Source organism: Solea senegalensis, linkage group LG11, assembly GCF_019176455.1.
Source record: "Solea senegalensis isolate Sse05_10M linkage group LG11, IFAPA_SoseM_1, whole genome shotgun sequence".
Classification (NCBI taxonomy): Eukaryota; Metazoa; Chordata; class Actinopteri; order Pleuronectiformes; family Soleidae; genus Solea; species Solea senegalensis.
Genome location: NC_058031.1, coordinates 14,296,526 through 14,321,743, shown reverse-complemented (window position 1 = coordinate 14,321,743; position 25,218 = coordinate 14,296,526). Strand labels below are relative to the sequence as shown.

The following is a 25,218-nucleotide window of genomic DNA, read 5'->3' as shown; positions in this document are numbered from 1 at the left end:
GCAGCAGCAGTAATTCTGAATGGACAGCTCTGCACTGGCAAGACAAGATTAGAATTGACAGTCTGATAACTGTGTCACTATCAAAACAGCGGAGAAAGAGAAAATAGAGTGGAAAGAGAGAGAGAGAGGAGTGTAGATAGTGAGATTCATAAGAGAGAGAGAGAGAGAGTTGATGTAAAGAGAACAGATAAAAGGAGGAGTAGTGGAGTGATGTAGAGAGAAGAGGTTTGATAACCAAAAGACGGATTGGCTGAGACGCAGAGACCGACAGAGTTTTAGAGACATGAAAATTAGATAGTAAAACCAGGTAATGGTATGGCACCATATAAAAGTGTTCGGCCATTCACATCCTCCTGAATATTATGCATCATTATCATCATCACCATCATCACCATCATCGTCGTCGTATGCACTGAATAGGAGTGCAGAGAGAGTGCCGCATGGTGCATCGATTTCAAAAGGCCATAAAAACAAACAGAACGACTGAACTACTCTGAGATGAACACTTTCTCTTTGCAGAGATGGTCATAACAACAAAGCATTAAGCAGATACTGAGCACAGTCCTGCGTCAAATCTGCATCGCGCCTACTCGCACCAGTCTGTGTGCAGGTACACCGCTCCATGGATTTCAAAACAAACGGCAAACAGCGGTAAAATTGGAAGCACATAATGCGAGCATACATGCACACACACACACACACACACACACACACGTACGCGTACTAGCTTTCAACGTATTACACAGTTTGTGTTAGTTTGTAAGCTTCAACAAAATCCTTATTTTTTTATACGTTGTCTGAACATGTGCCGATCTGAAGGACGGGATGAAGCAGCAGCACTGCACCGGCTGACTGTGATACAGAGGAGGCTCTTTAAAGCAGCAGCTCGAGAACATCAATCACAGCCTGGCAGTGAAATAATCAAATAAAATATTTAACTGGGATATTTTTTCTATAATGAGACCACATTTATATTGTTTTTCTCAGCACTGTTCTGCTTACACTTAGTCAATAGGCACGAGGAGAGGTTGTGACACATGGTGGAAGTGAACGTTTTTATTTTTGGCTGAAACTGAGTCTTTTGTGTATATTTGCCCTTTAAAAATTCTAATAATGGCAAGAAGGTAAAATAAGCCTGGGTTTTTTACGGATACAAATGTGAAATACTGTTTGTGATGTTTAAAGTATCTGATCGCTTACAGTTAAATACATTTAATTTACTCTTGAGTCATTCACAACAGGGCAGCTTGTATGTTTGTACAGTTTGAAGTATCTTTTAAGAAACACACAAGTGATGATGTGCACGGTGGCTCTTCTTTCATACACAAGTATTTGTTAGATATTAACACAAATATCAACCAAATTGCTCCGTTTTAAAGAACCTGCGTTGCATCAGTACAAGTCACAACATAAATAAGAGTATTTATGTACCGTACATGTGGTGCCAGTGAAACAGATGAGCAGCACAAACCTCTCCTCGGCAGAAAGAAGCAGAGCTTAGTGTAGCTGTTACAGACTCTAAGCCTTTGTGGGTTTATAAATAGATAAATGGCCATGGTTGGAGTAGCAGGAGTGAAAATAATGTAATTTTAAGATGCCATATATAATTCTTCTGCATTTTTCACCACCAGCAGCCGTAAGGAAAATAAGAGAGTTCCTGAAGGTTGTGCGTGGTGGAACAAAAATATCGGAACACAATGTTTTTGTGGCGCACGTCTCTCACAAGTGGTTAGAAAAGTGGTTTTAAAACATACATTTTGCCGGTGAAATCAATCATCTATCCAGTTGTTAGTGGCAGCATGCAAAAATACACACTGTGCCGAAATGTAAGCAAAGTTCTTCCAGACATCATTAAATATTTACGATGACGAGATCTCATGCTTTCTGCCTGAGAGTGTGATCAGATAACTTGACGTTTTGTTACAGTATTTGATTGGGGTCAGGATAATGTGGGCTTACAGTACATTAGGGTTTTTATATCATGCTTTTAGTCATTATTTACATATCACTTTCAGCTAGATGCACCTGTGCATCATGCTCTCGGGGGGTTGTTGCCTCACGAAATGTTGGCAGACAAGATGAGAAGGTAAACAACGGTGTTTGAGATCTAAATGATTCAACCTTCTCTACAGTAAGTCTGCTTGTTGGAACCATAAATGGAATCTGAAACACATCATGGTTGTTTAAATAGTTTCTTACATCCTGTTTGAATCCTGCACAATTTGTGATAGTCAACTTTGGCTAAAAGGCCCTCTAAATACTTCATATCTGTCAATTATCTTGCAATCACCTCTATGTTTGTCACGCTGTTGTATATCGCCATGATTTAAGCTCACAATGAAAGCTTGGCGGGTTGAAATATGTCTTAAAATATATACTGTGCTCTCCTCATCTGGAAGCCATTACAGTTCCATGTTAGACTGCCCATCTGTAAGCAATGAGCGAGACGGCATGTCAAAGCCGCCGCACAGATCTCTGAGTAGAACCAGGTCCTCGCCCAGAGAGCAGCACTCATCAAATAAAAACACTGCCCAGCCCAAACTAAAATGAACCGGAAGTGCCGATTCATGGTCCTGATCAAAAAGACATGAAAGGACATCAGGGGGACCTGATCTATAAGAGCCCATTATGGAATTTGTATCCACTCTGGTCCCATGCCATCACAAATATACAAGGTCTTAAGGGTGTGGAGTATTTTGTTAGTGTTTTCAGACATGCAGGGTTCCACTACTAAGATTGCAAAGTGGGTTTTTATTCTCAACCAATAATCCCAATGCAGATGTTTGACTCCAAACTGAAGCACACAGCCGTAGCTGAGCTGAGCTGCATGATTTAACCGAGTCTGGAAAATGACTGACAGCTCTGAGGAGCTCCTCCCTGCAAGCCCTTCCTAACAGCACTGGACCTACTTAATCAGCCTAAATTGCAAAGTCGAGGCCCTTCTATTTGGTAATGTGGTGAAAACAGTGGCGAGTGAGAGCTAATTAGATTAACGGTAGTTTAACGAGCTGTTGGAGGGGCCCCCGCAGATTGGATTTTAATAAATAGTGGCAAAAGCATCTGCTCTGCACTTCCTGGCTCTGCTGGCATCCTAATTGGCCCCAGTGGGTTGCTGTAGCTCAGCGCTGCACTGTGCAATTTAGAAGGGGAAAAAAGGCAAAATGCTTATCTTCTGTCCAGGTAAGTCAGGGAAACCAAAGGGGGAAAAAAAAAATGTTATTACGATTTTATGACTTCATAGCCAAAGCTCTATCAACATTTATACAACGCTGATATCACTTCCAAGACATTTATCACCACAAAACATCAACACATATCCACAAAGCAGGAAGAGAGGCTATCTCAGTGTCCAAATAACACCTCTGACATATTCATCTCGCCCCATTGTTTGTTTTCAAGATGAAAAGTTCCCATGATGTGCTTTTTGTGTAAAGGCAACAGTGAAGAAAGAAAAAAATACAATTAATCAAACATGAATGAGCGATCATAGCGGGGTTACTTCCACAGCAACAGCCTAGGGGTACAACTTGAACGTTTTAATGTAGCTGGTGCTGTCTCTTTGTAAACATCTGCACAGCAGGGAGGAAAGCCAATGAGAGAGCCTGGCAACAGAGGCATCACAGGGCAGCAACCTCTTGATATCAATCGAAGTTTCCATTATCTAGTGTTGAAAAGACTGAAAAGTGCTCGGACGTATTGTGTATGTGAGCATTTGGAGCCGATAAGCATTTTTTGTAAAACTTTCGTTAAGTGTCCAGAAACATTGATGTGGTTTTCAGAGAGGCTTGAAACTGATTAGAACGATCAGCAAATGATCAGAGATCAGGAGAGAGTGATGTTTCAAGAAATTGTTCCGGGCATTTGGCAACTGACTTTTGCTACTCGAAGACATGAAATGCATCAGAACCATTTATACAAACATTATTTCTTGATGTTCTTCCTCTTACACGAGGCAACACAACACAAGCACAGTCTCTCCCATGCACAAGTCTTATGAAACCTGCAAGCAGCAGGCTATTTCAGCCTCCAGCTGTGACCAACAGCAGGTACTATGCACGTACAGAAACAGTACAAACTGTTATTGTCAAGGGTCCGTTGTTGGTGGCCATAGCAGCTAGGGGGTATTGTATTCAAAGCAATATGCTTTGTTAGTGCACTGATGTGATGAAATTAATCCTCTTGAATTTTACGAGGAGGATTTCATGTGCTAAAGAGAAAAGAGAGCCTTGAGCAAATAGCTCAGTAAGTAACCTGACTGCAGTCTAAAAACGACAAGAGCAACATAAGTACACAGCAGACGGGTAATTCAGTAGACCACAACGCACTCAGCACGTAAAAGAGAAAACAACTGCATTTTCTTCTCAGTGGTCCATGTTCAAGTCAGGAAACCCCTCATTGTAACCTGCAGCGAGTTTACACTTGAACGACAAAATCCTGAGATTTCACAGACAAAAAAGCTCAGTCTTTAAATATATATTGCAGACATGAAAAAGTACTTCTGACTTCCCGTCTGTTTGCTGAAACAGCTCTTTGGTGACGGAGCAGAATGTGAAGCCTGGCAGCACCACCGCTGGCAGGAGCTGGTATCCGTCACCTTCTTACAAACACTCTCGTCCCAAACCTCAGTGGTTCCTTGGGCGAGAGTAATGGCTTCTTTGCGCTGGGCTGCGCAGTGCTATTGTAGAATCACAGAGCGGTTAATTGAAACAAATGACTCTAATAATGGGACATTATCCCCACAGGCTGGCTTTGTGGTGGGCCTAATTAGCGTTGCGGTGGCGGCGAAGAGGAAGAGTCACCACACTGATCCGTCAAAGGAGGCAGCAGAGGCCCCCTTTTAAGTGGGCAGTATGGGATTCTCCGACTTGCAGCATGTGAAGGTGCCAGGCTTTTTGCAAAACCAGCGTGGCACAATGTAAACATGTTTAGTCACCCCTCGTGTCTCTCTAAGGATAAATCCCACTCAGTTAGACACTCAGCGGTGGTTGTTTTGCTTTCCCTGCCCTTTAGCCCATTCACTGCAGCCAGCTCAAAGAGTTTTAGGTCACACGTGACTTTTTTGAATCACTTACTATTTTTTTTACACTATAATATTATAATTACAGCTGGAAAAAAAGCAAATATTTGTCATTATTTGCACGATAAATACATTACATAAATTATTTTTTATTATTATTATTCTATTGTGTGATTCTTATTCCTTTTGTACTGTGTCTTGTTTTTTTTACTTTTTTATGGACCTTGAGTCTGAAAATAAATCTTATCTATCTATCTATCTATCTATCTATCTATCTATCTATCTATCTATCTATTACAATAAAATTGCTGTAGCTTAATAATCCGTTGATTGACTAACTGTCTGAAGAACTAATTGATTCAGTGATAGTCATGATTATTGCGAACTCCTCGCGCCGCTGTCCTCTAGCATGCCGTGATGTTCCCCTTTGAAGCACCAGTGGCCCGAAACTAATGTGACAAAATGAGATATTGTTTTCCAGATGTATTTTGATCACCACTGAAATCTGCTTTTGCCATTCTAATCATTTACCCTTGTACATGATGATCCCGGAGAGTGCGCTGAAATTCAGTGTTCAAATCTCTGTGACCAAGCTGCTTTAAATATTCATTAGTCGTAACAGTTGCCTAAGGTTATTTGAATTAGTACCATGAATATTCATGAATATGCATTTGTTTTTAATGCTCAATCCATCAATAGTCCTCTTCATTACTTCGCTCTCAACCCTGTATAATCAGCTGCACAAAACAAAGCTTTATTTTTTTGAAGTGCAGTTCGCTCTGGAAGCCCATTTGTTTCGGTTTAAACGAAACGGGAGTGCCCGACCAATTATCCTGCTGTCATTTCTCTTGACAACTACAAGACACATTGTTCGCCTTTCTAGTGCAGCGTAGCACTGAGGGGCATCTGTCTTTTTGTGAAATGAAAAGCCAAAACAGAAAACATTTCTACTGTAACAAAAAGTGATTTATCTGGGAATGTCACCGAGATGTCATATCTATCCCAGTGAAAGGCAGCGGAGCAAGCAGGTCATATTAGATATGTCTAAAACCTTCACTGAAAGAAAAAAAGATTGCTGTTTCAATTTTAAAAAAAAAACAAAAAAAACAACAAGTAATCCAGCTGCACTGAACATGTGAAGTCAAATCAAACAGCAATTTTATGTGACTTTTTGATAAAGTTTATTTCAAGGCAGATTTAATTCAATTGCCGGCAGTGGATGGAGCCTAGAAAATGGAAGAGGTGATCCTCCACGTTCAGACAGACATGAAGTACAACTCATATAATACACTGTACACTGTATAATAGATTATACAGTGCAGAATGTCTTTATATTCTTGATACATATAACAAGCCTGCCTCATATCAAAGATATGTGTACAGCGTTTATAGACGTACTCTGACCTTTTTAATGGCTTGATTGGACCTCTATGTAATATTCCCTGTACCGCCAATAACCACAGCTGTCAATACAGTTTTTATGTCACTGCTTTAAAATAGTTACGGCCTTTTCCCCTCGCTGTCTATGTCCTAAATGCCAAGTGATGCAAAATAAATTTCCTTTCGCAGATTAAACAAAGTCAAATTAAGTCAAGCTCACATAACCTTGCAGCAATCACTGAGTCAGACAAAGACTGATCCTGGAAATAAAGGCGCACACACACACACACGTGTTAGCGCAGCATTCGTAGTGAGGACACTCATAGACATAATGCATTACCTAACCCCTATCCTACCATCTCCACTAAATGCCTAACCCTTAACCTAGCCTAAAACCAGGTCTTAACCATCAAAAAGCAATTTAAAGGGGTGACAGAATGTGAGAACCAAGAATTGTGGTCCTCAAAATGATACAAGAACACACACATACACACACACACCCCTGCAGTAAACACTCTACTACACTGTACCATGATAATGCAATTAGTATTAATCTGTCATTATGTTTTAATATAGTCAAAGCTCCACAATCAACAATATTTTATGTTACACCAGTAATTGTAGTAATCTAACAAATAAGTATAATGTGAAAGGGTATGCTTACTTTCTTCAGATTATTGTTTTGGCAGCGATACATTTTAGGAACAAACAAAAAAAAACACACCACAAATCCCAAAATTGCTCTATTCATTTATAATATACCACTATATATACCTCTACATATATACATGATATTTCAACCAACCTTTAGGAATGCACTTATATTAGCAAAAAGCTATTCCAGTTTTGTAGAAAGTTTCTTTCAACCACACATTTAAAGAAACTGTAAATACATTAACGATTATCTGAATGAGTGTGTGACTCAAAGTAAGAAAAAAAAATAAATAGCAGCTGCTTTTTTGTGACAGAGGCTTTCCTCTTCCCTAAGCAGCCTCATTACACCAGTAATGAGACAGGGGCTGGGGCTCTGTTTCAATATTTAAACACGCCTGGTGCCCCTCAAGGCACCATGTTGGGGCCGTTCTACAATCTCCTCCATGACCCCTCATTAGCACCGGCTGGCGAGTGTCCCTCCTCCTTTATTTTTCCATAGAGATCATTCTTGTTGGCATATCCCTAAGCTGCAGCCTCAGTCAGACCTGGACCATTAGGGGTCTTGTTGAACATGAGACCCCGGAGTGACATTTCCTCCCCCACGTGCCCGGGTGGCAGAACCGCTGACAGCTAAGGTTGAGACAGGGATTCTCCCTGAGCGGTGAGCATTCTCATGACAGCGTGTTGCAATTCACAGTATCCAGTCAGCCAAGACTCGGCTTTCTCTGCCTTGATTCAAAGACGCTGACAGAGTAGGTCAGCAATGTGAAGAGGAGTTAAGAAAATGTAAGAGCATTTGTGATTGACAGCTTTGTCATCTGGCTGATGTTGTTCCTTCCACTTCTTGGGGTCTCTGTAAATGTTTAAATTACAAGTCTGTGACAATAGCAGCAGTTAAAACTATTAAGAGCAACGTGCCACCAAAGCATGTGTAGGATGAAATCCTACACCTGATGCTGGTGCTGGATTTGATCGCAATAAAAACCAAAATCTTAAACGTGTATCAAGTGTGCAGGCTTTGTAATTTGATTTGCCCAGTGTTTTTATCTGACACCTGCTTTTCACACCTGCTTCACATCGTTTTGATTTACCAGCTAATATTTTTCTGCAGCATGTGGAGTCATAATTAGATGGAGTCGAGCAGGTTGTCAGACAGGATGAATTTAGCAGGTAATGCATGGCTCTTGCTGAGACACAAGCTGTGAGAAATCTCAAAATATGGTTATCGTAATAGAAATTACAGACTTAAGAGCCACGAGGATGAACCGGTGCGAAATTATGTGTCTATGCAGCTCGATGATGGCCAATCCACTGCTCCAAATCCTGTAATGATTTAACTGTGTTTGCTGTAGGATCGATGTGCACTGAAAAAGAGAATCCCAAAGCAGGGAGAAGTTTACAGAGCTTTCGCCTTAGGCTAAATGTTGTACAAAAACCAGCAACAGCATCCCTTGAGATGACGCATATCTGTTGCTCCAGCTGAGCTTGTACTTGTAGGAGGTTTATGTGTGCACTGAGGGGTAGCTTTTATTCAAGAGAAGTGTATCCTTAAGGTAACGCTGTAGACTTTTTATTTGCTTCTTCAGCGACGGCGAAATCTGAGTGTTGAGCGATTAGTGTTTTGGTTTTCCAGCCAACTCCTCCAATTTTGTGGGTGTACGGCAAGGCTGTTGTCAATACAGTGCATCACAATACGACAATAAATGCTGCTTCCTGCGTTTCCCGCCCATGATATAGACCTTATTTATTTGGCAGAAACAAGTAAGTAGTCATCCACTATTACTTTCGTGCGAGATTTCCGGTTTGGCGTTTCGTTTTGATCATTGGCCACAAACAAGAAGGGGAATCTGGATGCAAACCCGTCGAAGGAACTCATGGTTCGCTTGTGTCTGAAAGCCTTAAATATGAAGAATCCCTTCCCTATGACTTTGTCGAAAATAAACCTACAGAAGACCATGGTGAAGTCTTATGAGGACTTCAGCCGCCGCAGGTAAAACCACAGCTAATTATGAGTGTTGACAGTGGTCTGAGTTGGTCTTGCCGACTGTTATTAATATATTATTTTATCTCATGGATTCATTTAACAGTCCATAATAATTCAAATATCCTCATACCTTTATACGAGGCCACTTCCTCATGTCGCCCTCCCACATACATGGATGTGGAACTGACCTGCCATTTGAATTTGTTACTGATAGTTTGATAGTGTGATTGAAATGAATTCCGCGAGAGCCATACAAAAACAGCAGGTTGGACCTCGAGTTACTTCTGCATTCAAAAATAAGGTCTTTATTAAGGGTTTGCTTCCACCCTTACCTGCTTTATACATTCAGCAGACATAGATATTGTACAAATTTAGGTTAATTGACTTTGTTGGGGGAAACAACACATGAAACATCTCTAATAAAAAAAAGTGAAAATAATGTCATCTTCAATTGCTCAAAAATATTTCTCATTATACAGCCTACTCTCCTATTGCTAAGCTTCAGAAATAAGCTCCTCTTGTCCCAGGAGATAATAAATGAATTGAATCCCCACACTCCAGCCCCCCCCCCAACTCCTTCTTCCTTATCGGTCATCTATTTTTCCAGAGTAAGCTATTACTTGCTGCGGTTGCTACGCAACAAGAAATATTAATAGCGGCTATTATTAGCCAGGCTCTGCTAGAGTAGCACTAAAATGTGGAAGTGGGAAACATGAATGTGTTACATAAATCTCTGGACCTTTCACAGTGTGTGCAAGTCTCTGTTTTCACGGTGATTTATTGCAATGACGGTTCATTTATGAGAAAAGAGGGTGTGAAATAAGAAAATGGAACATTACCCTGAAGGGCTATTTGAAAATAAATAATTGTCAAGGTGAAACAAAAGCTGTTTAAGACGCAGCGGCTCCCTCTCTTTCTGTTGCCGTTTTAAAAATGTTATTGGCCAACAAAAAGGGGCTGCTTTGCGGCATACAGACCTGCATGGGCATCACATACACATGTTTAAAGACATACTGAATACTGTTCATACTACATTTAAGCATCATTTGAAGGTGGCCTTACTAAAATCAAGTTATCCAAAGGAGTATATATAGGTTTTGTCAAATCAGCCATCGACACCAAAAAGCAGATCAACTGTAAATGTTCCATTCCACTCAACACCATATTTCTCCAGCACTACACATATTCAGCACAGCAGGCAGTGGATTGTGACCTAATCCTAAAGACTGGCTTTAATTGAGGCCTTAGCTACCACCCACGGAAAAAAAAAAAAGGAGCCTGCAACTTATGCAGTTTGATTCTGAAAATCACATAAGACCTGATTAACGGAGGATAAATGCCACGGATGCTCACATTAAAGCATAAATATTCATGATGGAGGGCAGAGAGAAAAAAAAAAGTAATATTTATGTCAGATGAAAGTATATAACGTTGAATAATTCACCATACAGCCCATCTATAATTCATCTGGTTCGATCCAATGATTAAAGCATTTGAATGTGTTCGCCAGGGGTGTTTACATGTTCAGTCTTGAATCATGTTTAACACAAAAAAGTCCCTCTTCTGCAAAAGGGGAGCGGGGTCCTCAGAATCCTTCTGAAAAGAAAAAAGTAGCTGACAAGGGATATCCCCACTCCCTGTTACGGTTTTCTACTCAAACCTCCCCCCCTCCATCCCTCCACTGTTGCTTTCTTGCTTTGCCGATCATAATGAATGAAAATGTGCAGCACTAAGTTATTTTTTTTGCTCATTTTCTTGGCTCACTTTGAGGCAATGAAATCAGTGAGTGGTGCAGCTGAGGAGATATTAAAGGAGCTCTGCTGCAAAGATCTCGGTGATAATGAGGCAGCGGCGCTCTGTGTTTATAAATGTTGCATCTATAGAATTGTGTCATTGCTGCACATTTGAGTTTCTACGAGTCTCCACTGCAGTATCACAAGACCAATCTTTCTTTTCTTTTCTTTACGTTTCAAAAAGACTGTTCTTCCCGTGACACGAAGGTGCAAAAACCTTGAGAGGAAAATGTTTTGTCTGGCTCACTTCCAGCCCTCGGACCATGAAGACTAATTGTTTACAACAGCGCTTGACTTGCATGATGACAAAGGTAAGCTGTACTCACTGAGTGCATAGGCCCTGAGAGGCGGTGGGTGTCCTGACCCAGCATGTTGGACATCATGAGGGCAGGCAGCTCAGGGTAGGAGTAGGTGTTGAGCAGGCCATTGTGGGGCAGGGAATGGAAGGGGTAACCTGACTCGTGCTCCATGAGGTGCAGCAGAGACGGGTCTGCGTGGTTTGGAGGTGTGATGGGGGGAATCTCGTAGTCTTCATCCCCTGCTCCTCCACCACTGTTGCCTCTGCCCTGACTGGAATAGTTCTGGAAAGAGAGCAAAGGAAGAAACAGAGAGATTTAGGACAACTGTTTGGAGGAAATCTGCTCCCAATGTATACTAAATAAATATAGACACTTGCATGTGTAGGAACAGTCAGAACAATACTGTGTTAACAAACATAAAAGCCTTGTACCTGCCTCTTAAAATAATGCCACATTTAGCTGCAGCATAAATAAAAGAGATGTCTGGCTTAACCGCTTAAATCTCTAAGAAAAACTCGTGCTCCAGACATTTGTGCCGCTATACAACATTTTCACGGTAAACTGACTTCAGTAACAAAGGATGTTCCAGAGTAATTAAACTACTTCTAATTGGCTTTTAAATGCACCTGCTAATTTGTTTTATTTTGCAGCGGCACACATTGAACTAGACAAGTCAATTCAGGCTGTTTTGCTGAAAATAAAATAATTAGAAATGCAAATTGCCGCTCTTGCAAAGGTGTAAAGAATTCATTCATTCACAGCAAATTAATTAGAGTTAGACAACAACAACTGCAGTGCCGAATATTTTTGCCTCAGAACTCTTGACAGCTTTAGAGCAACAAAGTGTCAGCCTGTACACCTATGAAATAAAGTTAATCGAATTCATTATGAGGGAAAAAATGCCACTGTTAGTCCTTTTTACGATCTCATTACTGTAACGCCAATCACATTTTTGGAAACAGAGGAAAAAAAGGGACTAAATAAACCTCACATTCCTCATTATGAAATGCATCCAGAAGGTTCAAATGACCCCCACTAGGTAAAACAACACAGACTTTATGGTACTAATAAGGTGATACATGAGCAGAGAGCTGCCGTCTTTTCCAGTGACTATCTTGACATAATATTACGAGGAGAAATATGGGTTTGTGCTCTCAAAAAGCATACTGAGGGTATTCACCAGGGAATGAAAAGCAATTTTGTCAGAGGCAATCTGATGCCAACTCCCCTTTATAATGACTGAAGAAAATTAATCATCACAAATAATATTCCAGTGTCAGCCATTCAAGAGCTTTTTAATAGAATTTTTATTATTCATGTCTCGTGGTACACATCAACTAGTCCGTTCTGCAACATTTCAGAAATCAATTCAATATCATCTTCGTGTAGGCTGTCATCTCGTCTGCCAGTGCAGCAATTCATCTTACAAACAAATACTTTTAGCAAACAAATGGCGAGAAATGTCGAGGAACAGCTACAAAGTCCCCACCAGCAGAACTGCTTGCTTGAAGATAGGATAAAAGTCTCATAATGTGCGCTATCATTAGGGAGAATATAATAATAATAAAAGGGAGTATGTTTATGTGATATGCTATTTTCTTTTCCCATAACAGTCACTCTCTCCTCGCTCGGTGCTTGCTCAGAAATATTATCACTGACAATTCCTTTTCCCATGGTAAAGGTTTCTTTGTCGTCGAACATTTATTACTGCTGGCTTTTGTTGTTAATAAGCATATGCCGCTGATTTAATTAAATAAAAGTCAACATGGTTTGTGCATGTATCAATGGCTACATTAAGTATGACATCGGTATAAATTTAAACATTAAATACATAAAAACTGAAAGCTGGAGAGAATACCGGGTCAGCAGAAAGTGACGACAGTGACAACGTGCTGATTAACAGTATTTATACTGCTCAGCGCAAGATAGCGAGGAAAAAAAGAGCAGTTAAATGCAAACGCACCATCATTGGCCATAACTCTGTCCATTTACTAAAACATGGAAATAAATAAATTAGATATGACTAATTATTATGTGACTTCTGACATGATTTTTGAGTATTAATATCAGGAATTTGCATTTATTTCTGTTTTGCACGCTGATGCTGAATAGTAAGCAGGTTTAAAGGTTTAACAACACTGATTTTCACTTACGGTGAACAATTGATGCCTTTTTGTGACACATCCTTTTGCCCAAGATGAGACATAATTGTTGTGTAGTAAGATTAAAATTCTGTCTGGGGCTATTTACGGCTTTTTCTTTACAGGTTCTCATGATGCCCTTGGAGATACGGCACAGGACAAGGACGTCACAAGTTTAATATTTTCAAACGTGAATAAATAATTCATAAATACACTGATGTTTCACAGGCATGGAGACGAGTGGATAGAAAGAGTGGGGGAAAACACCAAATGTTGATTCAGCCCTCCATGGACCAATCTATCATTTTCCTGGACAAGGACAGAACTTCGGACACTATATAGACTATTTCTTTCTTCTTTGAAGGTGACATAGAATGCTTGTATCACACATATATGTTAGTTATGGAGGTCTACTTACATATATTAACTTGTTTTCATGATTAAAAACCTCCTAATCGCTCCAAACGAGCCGATCAAAATATCTCCTCACTGACACTCTCGTCAGACGCGATGTTTCAGACCAAAACCACACCCCCAGAACGTGGACTGTGTTGTGATTGGCCAGCCAACGAGAGCTTTCCTACTGTCCTGTGATTGGCCAGGTACTTGGAAATGATGTAATAGATGGGCCAGCTCTCAGATACACAGCTCCCCCTCTGGCACGGTGGATGCTCTGCATCTCAGCAGCTACAACGAGAGTAGTTCTTCTTCTTCTGCGGTTGAATGTACTCAACCGGATGTGCCCGGACTAGTGCCCGCACCAGGAGGCGCTACGGTGGTGAGAGGAGTGGTGAGGATTTCTGATGACGACATCAAATTAAGGAAGTGCCGATCCGCTTCGCAGAGCCCAGGAAAACAATACAACACTATTTTCTCAGCAGTGGCTGAACTGTTTGTTCTGAAACTTTAGGGTTTCATAAACGAGGTAATGACGCAGATACACACACAAACGCAGCGTTAATTGGAGATTCCGGTCTATGTGGGCTTTAACTTAAACATGCAGGTGTGATTCCATATCAAAAAAATCACACTGGTCAAAGGAAAGAGTCTATACTGACTGTGTGTATGGATTCTGATCTTCCACATTAAGGGTTCAATCTCAGTGTGCCCTCTACAATCTTTTTTTCCAATGTGGCACAACCTGATTTTGGGGAGAGCTGGGGATCCAATCATCAACCCAGAAAACAGTGAATAACCCACTCATCCACACCAGTGATGTGACATGTGACATGTTCATTTTGGTACCAGTGCTTGGCACCCTAAGGGCGCAATTACAACATGATCGTCCGGGGGACTTGGTTCGATTGGGGCGGGGAATGATGAAAAATTTCACAGTCACACCTTCATTTTGGTTTGTTTCACACTGCACGTTTGTGAGCAGACCAAAATTGCCTAGACAATGTCACGCAGATAAAACAGCTGCTCGTTTGGGGCGGTATTGCCAGAGACTGACCATGAAGAAAAGAAAAGCAAGGGGAAGAAAAAGAAACACCGGCTTTCCAATGGTCAGGACTGAAAACGGAAATCCATCCCCTTCAGCTGGTTTGTTTATGTGGTGAACAATGGAGCCACACTGAATTTATGCAGTTTCTGTTTTTACTTTGGTGTTCAAACCTAATTGGTTTTTCACAAGAAGCTGCCCAGTATGAGCAGCAGCCGAGGCAGCGAGCTATCCTCACTTTCTTTCTTTGTTTGCTAGATAGTCCGTTTGCTTGTTTTGGTCCACACCAGAGTTCAGATGAGCTTTCACACCTGCCCAAAACGAAGCAGACTATCTGAGGAAACGACCTCTGGTCTGTCTAAAGCAAACAGCTCTGGTGTGAAAGCGCCCTTAGTCTCGATTAACTTAAATTCCGACATGTTATATTATGTTTGCTTTTTAAAGCAACAGCTCGTGGACATGCTAAAGATGCAACAGAGCACACTCACACACCCAGAGGTGCAATAGACTAACATTTTCAACCGGAGGGCAGTACAAGATCTATTGCTAGAATAATACAAAAATAAAGATAGTGACAGTCATTGTTACTTTGCGTTTTATCTTTTATCCTGTAATTGTGACGCTTCAAGAGGTGGAAAATTAGCCAAGGTTATTAAAGATTCCCAGTCATGTTTCTAGTCCTCTTGCATGCATGTTGTTTTTGCTTATTTGTGGATATAGCATCTACACAAGTGACTTGAGTTCACACGGCGACTATCATTATCCCTGCACGGCGACGCCTTGACATGTAAAGCTTGTAAGTTAAGGACTCTGCAACCAAACATTGCTCCACCTTGTCAAGTTTATCTTAAGTAATGAAGTTATCTTAAATGGAAACAAATTAATGAGCTCAGCTATGAGTTTTCTTGACACAAATGAACGGGAAGATGAGATGAAGTCATTAGCTTGGTGATGGAGTCATTTGTGGCCTATGAGGTGTTTAGTGGAAGACAGCTCATCTGGGAACAATGATGTGTTCGTCAAAGGGAGGAGAATGAAATTGTTGCACAGTACACCAGAGAGCCTGTCATGGCTGATGAGGGGCAAATTGTCCAAAGACAAGAGCTGTCTGTCTTTGATGGACTTTGTTCTTTCAGCTCTAGTGACTGACACACTCAAAAGTTTTTTTTCGTTTTTTTTTTTCCTGGGAATACAAAACACTGATGAGGTTTTAAAAATAACCGATCAGTAAAAACTCCTTTGCATCATAAAACGCCATAACTTTGTGTCCTATTAAAAGTCATCCAGCCATATGCTACTTTGTGGGGGGAAATGACAGAGCAGCATGGGTTTGGTGACAAACAACAGCTGGCCATGCATACATAAAGGTCTCTGTGTCCACTCTGTAGATAGATGGATGGCAACAGTATATCTTTAAAGCATCTTATGGGGAATTTCAAATTTCACCTTCAGACATCGACCTTGCAGAGCATAGAAAGGAGAGGAATCAAGCTTATCACAAACACTTTGAAACGACAAGGAAACTCAAGAAAAGCAGACGGCGTAGTACAAAAGCAGGAGAATGGTGAAGCAGATCCATGAGGCTGACTGACAGCAAGACAGAACTGGGATAAGTGAAATGTGCTGGTCGTGGTGGCGGCAGAGGGGTGCAGGGGGGGGTTCACATTGTTCGATAGCATGGGGTCATAGGTAGCATTCGTCACTAAAGGACAGGTTGGTTGCGGTGGGCTTCGCCCAATAGCAAAAGCTCGTCCTTGCTCTCCCGCGTACTGGTAATTCTCTCAAATGTCACATCAAAATGGATCTCATTTAGGTGCAGAAAAGGAATCAGACTCGCCTTTGCAGATGTGGGTGGACCTGCAGTGGGTTGAATTCCAAAAAAGACGTCTGTAACGGGAGTGCTTTTTGAAAAGGTGCCGACAAATAGCCGTTTGCCGAATCAAGTTAAATTAAAAAAGTAATAAAATCACTGTCATAGATCAAAGATGAAAAAATTGATGTCTGATCTTTGTAGCAAACCTGGGCAAAATAGAAAATGACTTTCATGCTTTGGCCAAAGGCTGCATTTTTTTATTATTGACAAGAGCTGCAATACAGTGGCCACATTTCTTATGCTTATTCATTAGGGAAAATCGTATAAATAAATAAAATATGTTGTGCTGTAGTCAGTCATCCCCCTCAAGGGAATATGGAAGCCCCAGTAATCACATATGGCACAATAGCTCGACCATAATCCCCTTTATTTTTATTTTCATGATGTCACTCTCTTTAAGCCCCTTGCTTTATGAGTCGCAAACATAGTGGAGAGGGGAGGAGAGAAGGAGAGGAGAGGAGGAGAGGAAAAAGTAAGGGAGGGGGTGAAAACAAATGATGTGGATCCCTCATTGTTCTTTCTCTATGCCCTCATTCCAGTCAGGGTAATAAGAGAACATTGTGATTTACTGTCAGTGAAGCGCAAGAGTGCATCAGAGAGAATCCACTGCGGCAGGGGCCATTAAAATAGATTTAACTTCCCACAGTATTAGGCCAGATGTCTACACTTCTATTATATTTCAATCAGCCATGACCTTGGTCTCCACATGATGAGAAAGATCACTTGGAGAGAGGGAAAGAGGGAGTGAAAATACATGCAGAATTCCAAAAGAGATATATACTTGGTCTAGTTAAATTTCTCTGCCCCACCGTGCTGCATTTACAGAGAAAAACTGGGACTGAAATAGAGCTAAGGTCTCGAGTTCCTTTAAAGAGTGTATGAATCATTGAGTGCATTCTTGTTGCCAATAAGTTGCCGTGTTTTGGGGGAGTGATGCTTTTCTTCAGGCGATGTGCTGCATTTGAGGAGGGACCAAAGGTAGGAGCTAAAAATTGTGGGACAGTGGGTTGTTTGATGTCCTCACAGCTTCACATATCAACATGAAGATACGTCTGGCGATATTTTCCGAACAAGACAAAATGTTAACATCTCACATCACCGTGAACCCCTGTCTCTCTGAATATTTCCCTCTAATATCCTGCAGTTTACTTTAGACTCACTAATATTATCTACGGTTGATAAATCTTTTTTTTTTTTTCTTGGCTCTGCAGCCGAGTAAGGATTTACATCCATTTCAGCACCATTAAAACAGAGTAGAGGTCACTGCTTGTTCTACTTTAAAGGCTGATGGTAATTGGACTTATTGGCTGACATGTACTGACCTACATAAAGAACTACTGATGCCTGGTTACAACTGTAACTGAGCATCCCTCCTGGCATGGGCGTGGATGGTGAGCGGATGTTCCTCTGATGTTCCTCCAGAATTGTTTTCAAATATCAAGCGCTGAAAAACTGTTTGCAGCCGGAATTTGTGATTGTGAAATTGTGCTCGCTCCTGAAATCTAAATACAAACTGTACAATTTGTATCTGTACTTCATCGGCGTGACCTTGCCAGCGGCTCTGCACAGCCTCAGAAAGGCAGGGAAACGTGTGTTGGCGTTTTTCAGACCCTTTTTTTTGTTTCTTTTTTCCACTTTTGATCCGTTGTCTCAAATGTCCCCTCAACTCTTGTTGCAGGGTAAAGGCTATGCAAGAATAGAGGACAGAAAGAGAAAACACTTTAACTGAAGCATAAGGGGGGTGTCTGTTGTGAAGTGAGGAGAGAGTGTTGCTGCTGTTGTGGTGGTGGTAGGGGTATAATGGTACGCTGTGAGTCACTATTAAGTAACGATGCCTTTTCACATCAGCATCGCCCACATCGGGTACGCGGTGCCATGGTGTACTGAGGTGTCTCTGACTCACGGAGACAAAGGGGGAGTGAGATTGAGAGAAAGAAAGAGTGAGAGAGGGAAGGGGGGGATCTGGATTTATCTTAATGATTAGTTGATAAAACGTGTGCTTGTAATACGGATGAAATACCTTTAAATAAATAAAATCACACCTATGAAACCTATGAAATGACCACTGCTTAACTGTGTGAGGTGTTAAACTTTTACCAGGCAAAGAACAATAATTGGTAACGTCCACAGACATCCGAAAACGCATTTTTTTTATCTGTGCGTTATCACGAGATCGTGGAAACAACATGTGAATTTCACCCAGCCGACCAGCAGAGATCCAGCTACGTCACCCAGAAAGTGGTATCGTGAAATTTCACCAATCAACGGAAAACCGGCGAGGCTCAAAATTTCAGAGCAGTTCCCAAAGGGTAAAAGAAACAGTCGTGCGGCTCGGTCTTCTCCTGCGTCTATGGTAATAGTTCAAAACCTGAAGTGGTAAGTTGATGAAATTAATCATGTATGTTGGAGCAGGAGAACATTTAAAACATGCACTATTCTATAATGTTTTTTGAGTTTTTCTTGTATATTCTTACTCTTTTTTTTGTAACCATATATAGAACCTTCATAGACCTTGATTTTCTACATGAAAATAACAAAATGTAACAAAAGGATAAATGTCTTGTTATATCCAGTAACACTCTATTTTTAAGTGTTTCAATTGGCTAAATAGTTTTTTATGTCTTACTGTTAAAGCTGAACCCCTGACAAGTTGAAGAGGACAGACGATGACCCAATCCAGGCAGTCGGAGAGGAAATATACTACTCTACAAGACTGATAGTGTTAAGTGTAGATGTAAAAGGTAAATAAAACTGATCACTCATTTCAACTCCAGACAACCTTGTATCAGACAGAACAAACAATTTGTACAAAATGCCATCTTTGACAGCGAGACACAGATGTTGCTGTCAGCGATAAGTCCTGATCCTGATAGAATGCGGCTGCTGCAATCACTTCACATTAACCTAGTTCTCACTACAATGTACTGGAAATTTGAACTTTCAAATTTACAGTTTTTCACAAACCACATAAGAAGAATAAGAATGTACAACTTGACCAAGTAAATTAGGGCTGCCAATCAAAATCAAAACTTCACAATCACATTTTGTTTTTTATCAGAGTAATATTTGCTTGTTGCACTCAAGGTCGAGAAATCATTAGGCCACACGTATCTCCTCGTATCAACATTTCCACTATTTTTCCATCCTGTGCAAACATCAAATTTTATCCGTTGAATTTGATGCGATATTTCAATATTTTTCGCATGTTCTGGATTTCCATTTAGGGTTTTTATGCCCCAAACAGGCTAAACCCACCTAATGTGGTATATATGGAACTTAAATGTGCTTTGCTGGAATAAACAAAGCATTTTAGCAGTTTGTGAAATACATTTTCAGACGAAAGGAGATGGAAAATGAAAGAGCGTAAGATCAAAGGAATACACAAAAATAAACAGAACAAACCTCACACTTAAACAGAAGGAGATAAAAAAGTGAGAGAGAGAGAGAGAGAGAGAGAGAGAGAGAGACTATCCAACAAGGGAGGTTTCTATTCTAATCTTGACCATCAGCCACTGTTCTCTTCCATCCACACATTGCTAAGCAGGCTGAAACATGCTGCGTCTCTTTAGACCACCGGTCCCCAAGCTTCTGATCCTGCACACAAACACAATGCAACAAGCACAACGCAAGAAAAGAGTAAGCGACGCACAAAATGACTCTCCCTCCTCCAACCACTGCCTTTTTTTTCTCTTGAAACTCTCATCTCTAACCAGCTATTAGTTTTCCCTTTTCTCTCTAATTTCATATACTCATGTACACACATGGTCATGCATCCAAAGAGACTGATTAAAGGGCGAGAGGAAAAGAGCCAAAATATACATGGAGGTACAAGTCTGCACAATCACTTAAAGAGTCACGGCCTGATATGAATACAAATGAAGAACTCTTATTGTCCATTATGCAAAATTAGAATTTATGTGGGCGTGGTTGAAAGGAGCCATTTTGGTTTGGATGTAATCGTTCTCATGCAGCTACTACAGTGCTGTAAAAAGAAAAAAAAGAAATGCACCTCAGTCAGCATTATTTGGCTGAGCTGAGTGATGGACTTAAAATCGGACTCAACTCCTATTTTTACTATATTATTCAGCCTGAAATCATGTTGAAGTGAGCAGTTTTCCATTTGGGAGAAGCATTTATTTTGCCTTCAGCTGTGACTGACACATCCATTTCATCTACATCAGATTCAGAGGCAGCAATAACAGCATTTCTTTTTTTTTTTGTCGGAATGTGCCCAGTTATTCCGAGTTTATTTCTGTAGGTTGGATTGCAACACAGAAAGACAATGTTGTGTTTCTTCAATTCACATACAAAGCTGTGATTTGTTGTCTCTACAGTAAATCAGCAGTCAGTGAAAACAACACCAAACCTGCATGTATTTGAACTGCTTACGCGTGGGCAGAGTTACACTAGTGGTGTAAGTTGTGTGTTGCAAGAATATTTCCAGTTTATCGGGGGTAATTAGGATGTTTAACAATCTTTAATTCAACAAACTATCCATTCATTATTGTTGTGTGTAGGCAGGAAAAACAAAGCTAATGAAATAAATAAATAAATAAATAAATAAACCACCCACACTTGTGCATACAATCCCGAAGCTTAATTGATGAGCAGAACGAGAAACATCAATATCATCAGAATGTCAGTGCCAGTGTCATATGTGCAAACAAGGCAAATATTGTACAGTATTTGAAGAAGTGAAAACATCTTGATGCATCCAAATACATTAAACGGCCTCTTTAAAGCTGTTTCTTATTAGTGGTTTTCTCTTTTTAAAAGCTCAGAGATGTTATGTGTAATGCAATCTCCTGGCAGTGTCAAACTGCTACCTCAGTGCCTATGCTGGTGAAGACCCCAGACATGCAAACAAAGAGGCCTCTGTTCTCGCTGCATGCACCTTTTTAAGAGGCATTCATCATATAAAGGCTTGGGTGGGCATATTAATTTAGTGTTCTTTCTTTCTTTCTGCCTTTTCTTCCTGCTCTGTTAATGGCAGTTATAATTACAGAGAATAAACAAAAGTGAAAAAAAAAACATTATTGCCTTGCATCTTAGCATGCAGCTTTTATGAACACAGCTGGGCAATGCTGAGATGACAAAACCTATATATATGTATATATATACATATATTTATATATATATATATATATATATATATATATATATATATATATATATATATATATATATATATATATATATATATATATATATATATATGTATATATAGATATATATATATACAGTCTAAATGTATATATATATACATATATATATATCTCTATATATGTATATATATATATATATATACATATATATATACATATATATATATATATATATACAGTCTATATGTATATATATATATATATATATATATATATACAGATACACCAGAATATAAGTATGTATTAGGCATTGTCATTAGACAGTGATCGCCATTAAAATTAAATTGATGGGGATAAATAACGTTCTCATACACGAAACCTCTCATTCGTTTGATTCACCATAACTTCAACAGCAAGACATATGCAACAAACTTAATGTATACAATTAAACAACAATGAACAAGCAGTCAAAGCTCTGCGTTTGGTATGATACACAGGGAGAAAAATGCAGGCCAATGTTGCATATAGTGGCCTTTTTTATATAGACTGTGAATTTCTTCATGTAAAAATTGTGATTTCAACTGTTGATCGATGATTTTAGTTAAAAAATAATGTCAAACAGACACTTTGAGACATAAGAGACACTTGATTAACAGAACTTGTTATTGCTTGGAAACATGACCTAAATTATTAGTTGCCTGCCAAGATGTTTGTTGATATTTTTCATTTTAACAGACCAAATGAAAAAGAGAATAGCCTCAGCTCTACAGTGCTCTGGTGTTTTATGCCAATAGTTGTGAGATTAAAACCAAACACTTTACCCAAACTTCTACTATAAAATAAAGTCGCACCAGCTCCCACTTTTAAATTTCAAATTAAATTTGTCTTACTAAAGGATTTAAAGCCAAAGTGTGAACTCTGTGTTTAGAGAGCCATTCACGACTCGTACGTAAGCCTCTGTTTGACAGCACTGACAGCGCATCAACTGAAACTGACATATTTTGAAAGACCCAAATTGCCTTATTCACTAAGAAGGTATTTGTTGACACAACACTGCAAACCGAGAGTGGGTGTCAATGATTGACACATGACCGGCGCCGCAGAGAAACTACAAGACTGTACTTTTATCCAATTAGCACACACCCATGTTTGCATGTAAAGTGACATAATTAGGGCACACAAGGATTTGTGGCCAACAACAGTGGACCTCGTCATCTGTGATGTTCACTATAATAGACAATAAGCTGCTAAAGCTCCCACTCGACCCCTTATTATAGTCTCTCAATCCCTACATCAAAGGAAATAAAACCTTTTGGCTGCAGGATGACAGTCACAGAGAGTGTGTGGATTTACAAGTGTGTGTATGGGTTTATTAGTGTATACGTGTGTGTGTGTATTTAAGTGCACATGTGTTCTTCTTCATCAATCTTTCCAAAGCCTAATTGAAGTTTTACACCCTAAGAGTAAGCACATTTTTGGAAAGTGAGGGCAATGAGACTGTTTCTTTTTTATTGATGCATACTTTGTGTTGAGTGCGAAACAAACTGAGATTTAGGACGCCGACTTGCACATGTGTGTCTAACCTATGAATAAAATATTGTTAAAAAGTGAGTACATGTGCATTTTTCTGTGAGTGTGTGTGCAGACCCGGCGTCCTCAGCCTTCTCGTCTTGTGCCTTGACAGTACTTGTTGGAGCGCTGAGGAGCCATCACCTCTTTGTGGGTTGTCAAAACGCTGCCAGATAGACAAACCTTGAAGCTCCAAATTTCACCATATGTCCAACCATGTGTTACCATGTACCAGCTGGGAGCACTTAGCAACGTGCCTGTCTCACTCACCTAGTGTGTGTGTGTGTGTGTGTCACTGTGACTGCACAGCTCCAGACTGAGACCAGGACTTCAGGGAGGCTGGAATTGGTTGAACTAACTCAGTTGGTTGATGTACCACAGCCAGGTGCTGTTAAAGATATATGTTGCGTTTATGTGCGTTAGATAAAAACCATCCATCAAATGACACATGGTTTCTTGTCTCTGAACAAAGACCAGTTTATGGTCATTTTTCTCCCCTCCCTGTCAGATATTTACTCACTGTGGACTCATTTTTCACTACAATATAAAAGCCTGTGTCTCTATGGAAACAACCCAAACATGGCAACAAGTAGACAGAACTCAAAGAAATGATGAAATATGTGGGAAAAAATAGGTGCAAGCAAAACCATTTCCAGATATTCAAGATACAACATAATAATATAGAAGCTTGTGCATAACTCCCATCAAATTCTTGGAACCTTTTATCTTTCAAATTGAACGACATAATCTGACAAAATATGCATTTTCTCATAATAATCTGGCCATGCAAGCCCTATATGGGTAGATTAAACATTGGACTGTGGCTGTGTGGTGGTACACAACAGCTGTTTAAAAACAGTTTGACTGACTAATGTGTGGATTTGTAAAAGTGATACATTAAACACAAGGCTAAGAGTGGACAGCCATGCTGGCAGCTTTGTAAAGCTTTACTTAGGCACAGTGGTGCTTTCAGCTAAATGCAAAGGTCAGGAATATTGCCTGTTGATGTGACACATTTTTTGACTAGCAAAGTCAAATGTCAAATTGGTGGAGTCAGAGAATCACCAAAGTTTGTCGGCATCATCCTCTGGGGACCATGAATGACATGGTCACAGCAATTTACTGTAAGTGCAGTTTGCAAGTTTCAGAGAGGAAATCAGACCCAAATACTGAAGGACAATCTGGCATCCCCATTCCTAGAACCACGCTTCTATTGTAAATAAAAAAAGAAATAAATTAAAAATCTGTCAATCAACATACCCTTGTGCATGTAAGGCTAGAAGATAACAAAAACATTGTCAGACGTCTGAGTGCTGGAACGTGGGCAACCAAGATTGATCAGGTAGCAGAAGCATATTTTCAATTATGCAAATCTGTTGTAAACAACTTGCTGCGACTACAGGATCAATAAAGTGTTTTAAATGTATATTGAATGAAGAGCTTAGCCTATAGTATTTCCACTTAACTATTTGGTGATTGAAGGATAATTCTTAAGACAACTTCACACTTTTCCCTCATATGTCCTTTGACACATGCTGAAATTCAAATCTTCACATAGTAGGTTCATTTCACTGATATCATTTAGATTAAAAACAATCTAAATGATCAAATCAATTAAACACACATAACTAGTCCAGTTCACACACTTACAGTAATGGGCTCTTTTACTAGCAAGCGCACACAATGAATGTTTTCCAACACTTACCACTGCAAATAATTCTATGAGATAATGTTCATTTAAATGCTGATGCCACAAATACTTAAGCTAATAAAAGAGCACGTTTTTCTTGGGTCTGTGGTGTTTACAAGAGCAGATGTGGAGCCGTTGTCTTACCTGGTTCGGCGACCGGAACTCTTGGTTATTGTCATTCATATACATATTGTCACCATCAAACTGTGGACAGAAAAAGACAGAGAGAGAAAAATGAGAAATGAATATTTTATACAAAACTAGGTTTTGTA

At 39.9% G+C, this 25,218-nt stretch overlaps 1 protein-coding gene across 5 annotated transcripts in view; it reads right to left on the bottom strand.

Moving 5' to 3' along the window:
• The window catches only part of LOC122777182 (TOX high mobility group box family member 2-like), an 86,634-nt gene that overhangs the window by 11,483 nt on the left and 49,933 nt on the right, over nucleotides 1-25,218 (bottom strand). For all 5 annotated transcript variants that reach the window (XM_044038234.1, XM_044038231.1, XM_044038232.1 and 2 more), the window contains 2 exons: nucleotides 25,091-25,150; nucleotides 11,155-11,409 (listed from right to left, as the gene is read on the bottom strand). In XM_044038234.1, the coding sequence (XP_043894169.1) occupies nucleotides 11,155-11,409; nucleotides 25,091-25,135 (300 nt within the window). In that variant the 5' untranslated portion in view covers nucleotides 25,136-25,150. The remainder of the gene's footprint in view (nucleotides 1-11,154; nucleotides 11,410-25,090; nucleotides 25,151-25,218) is intronic.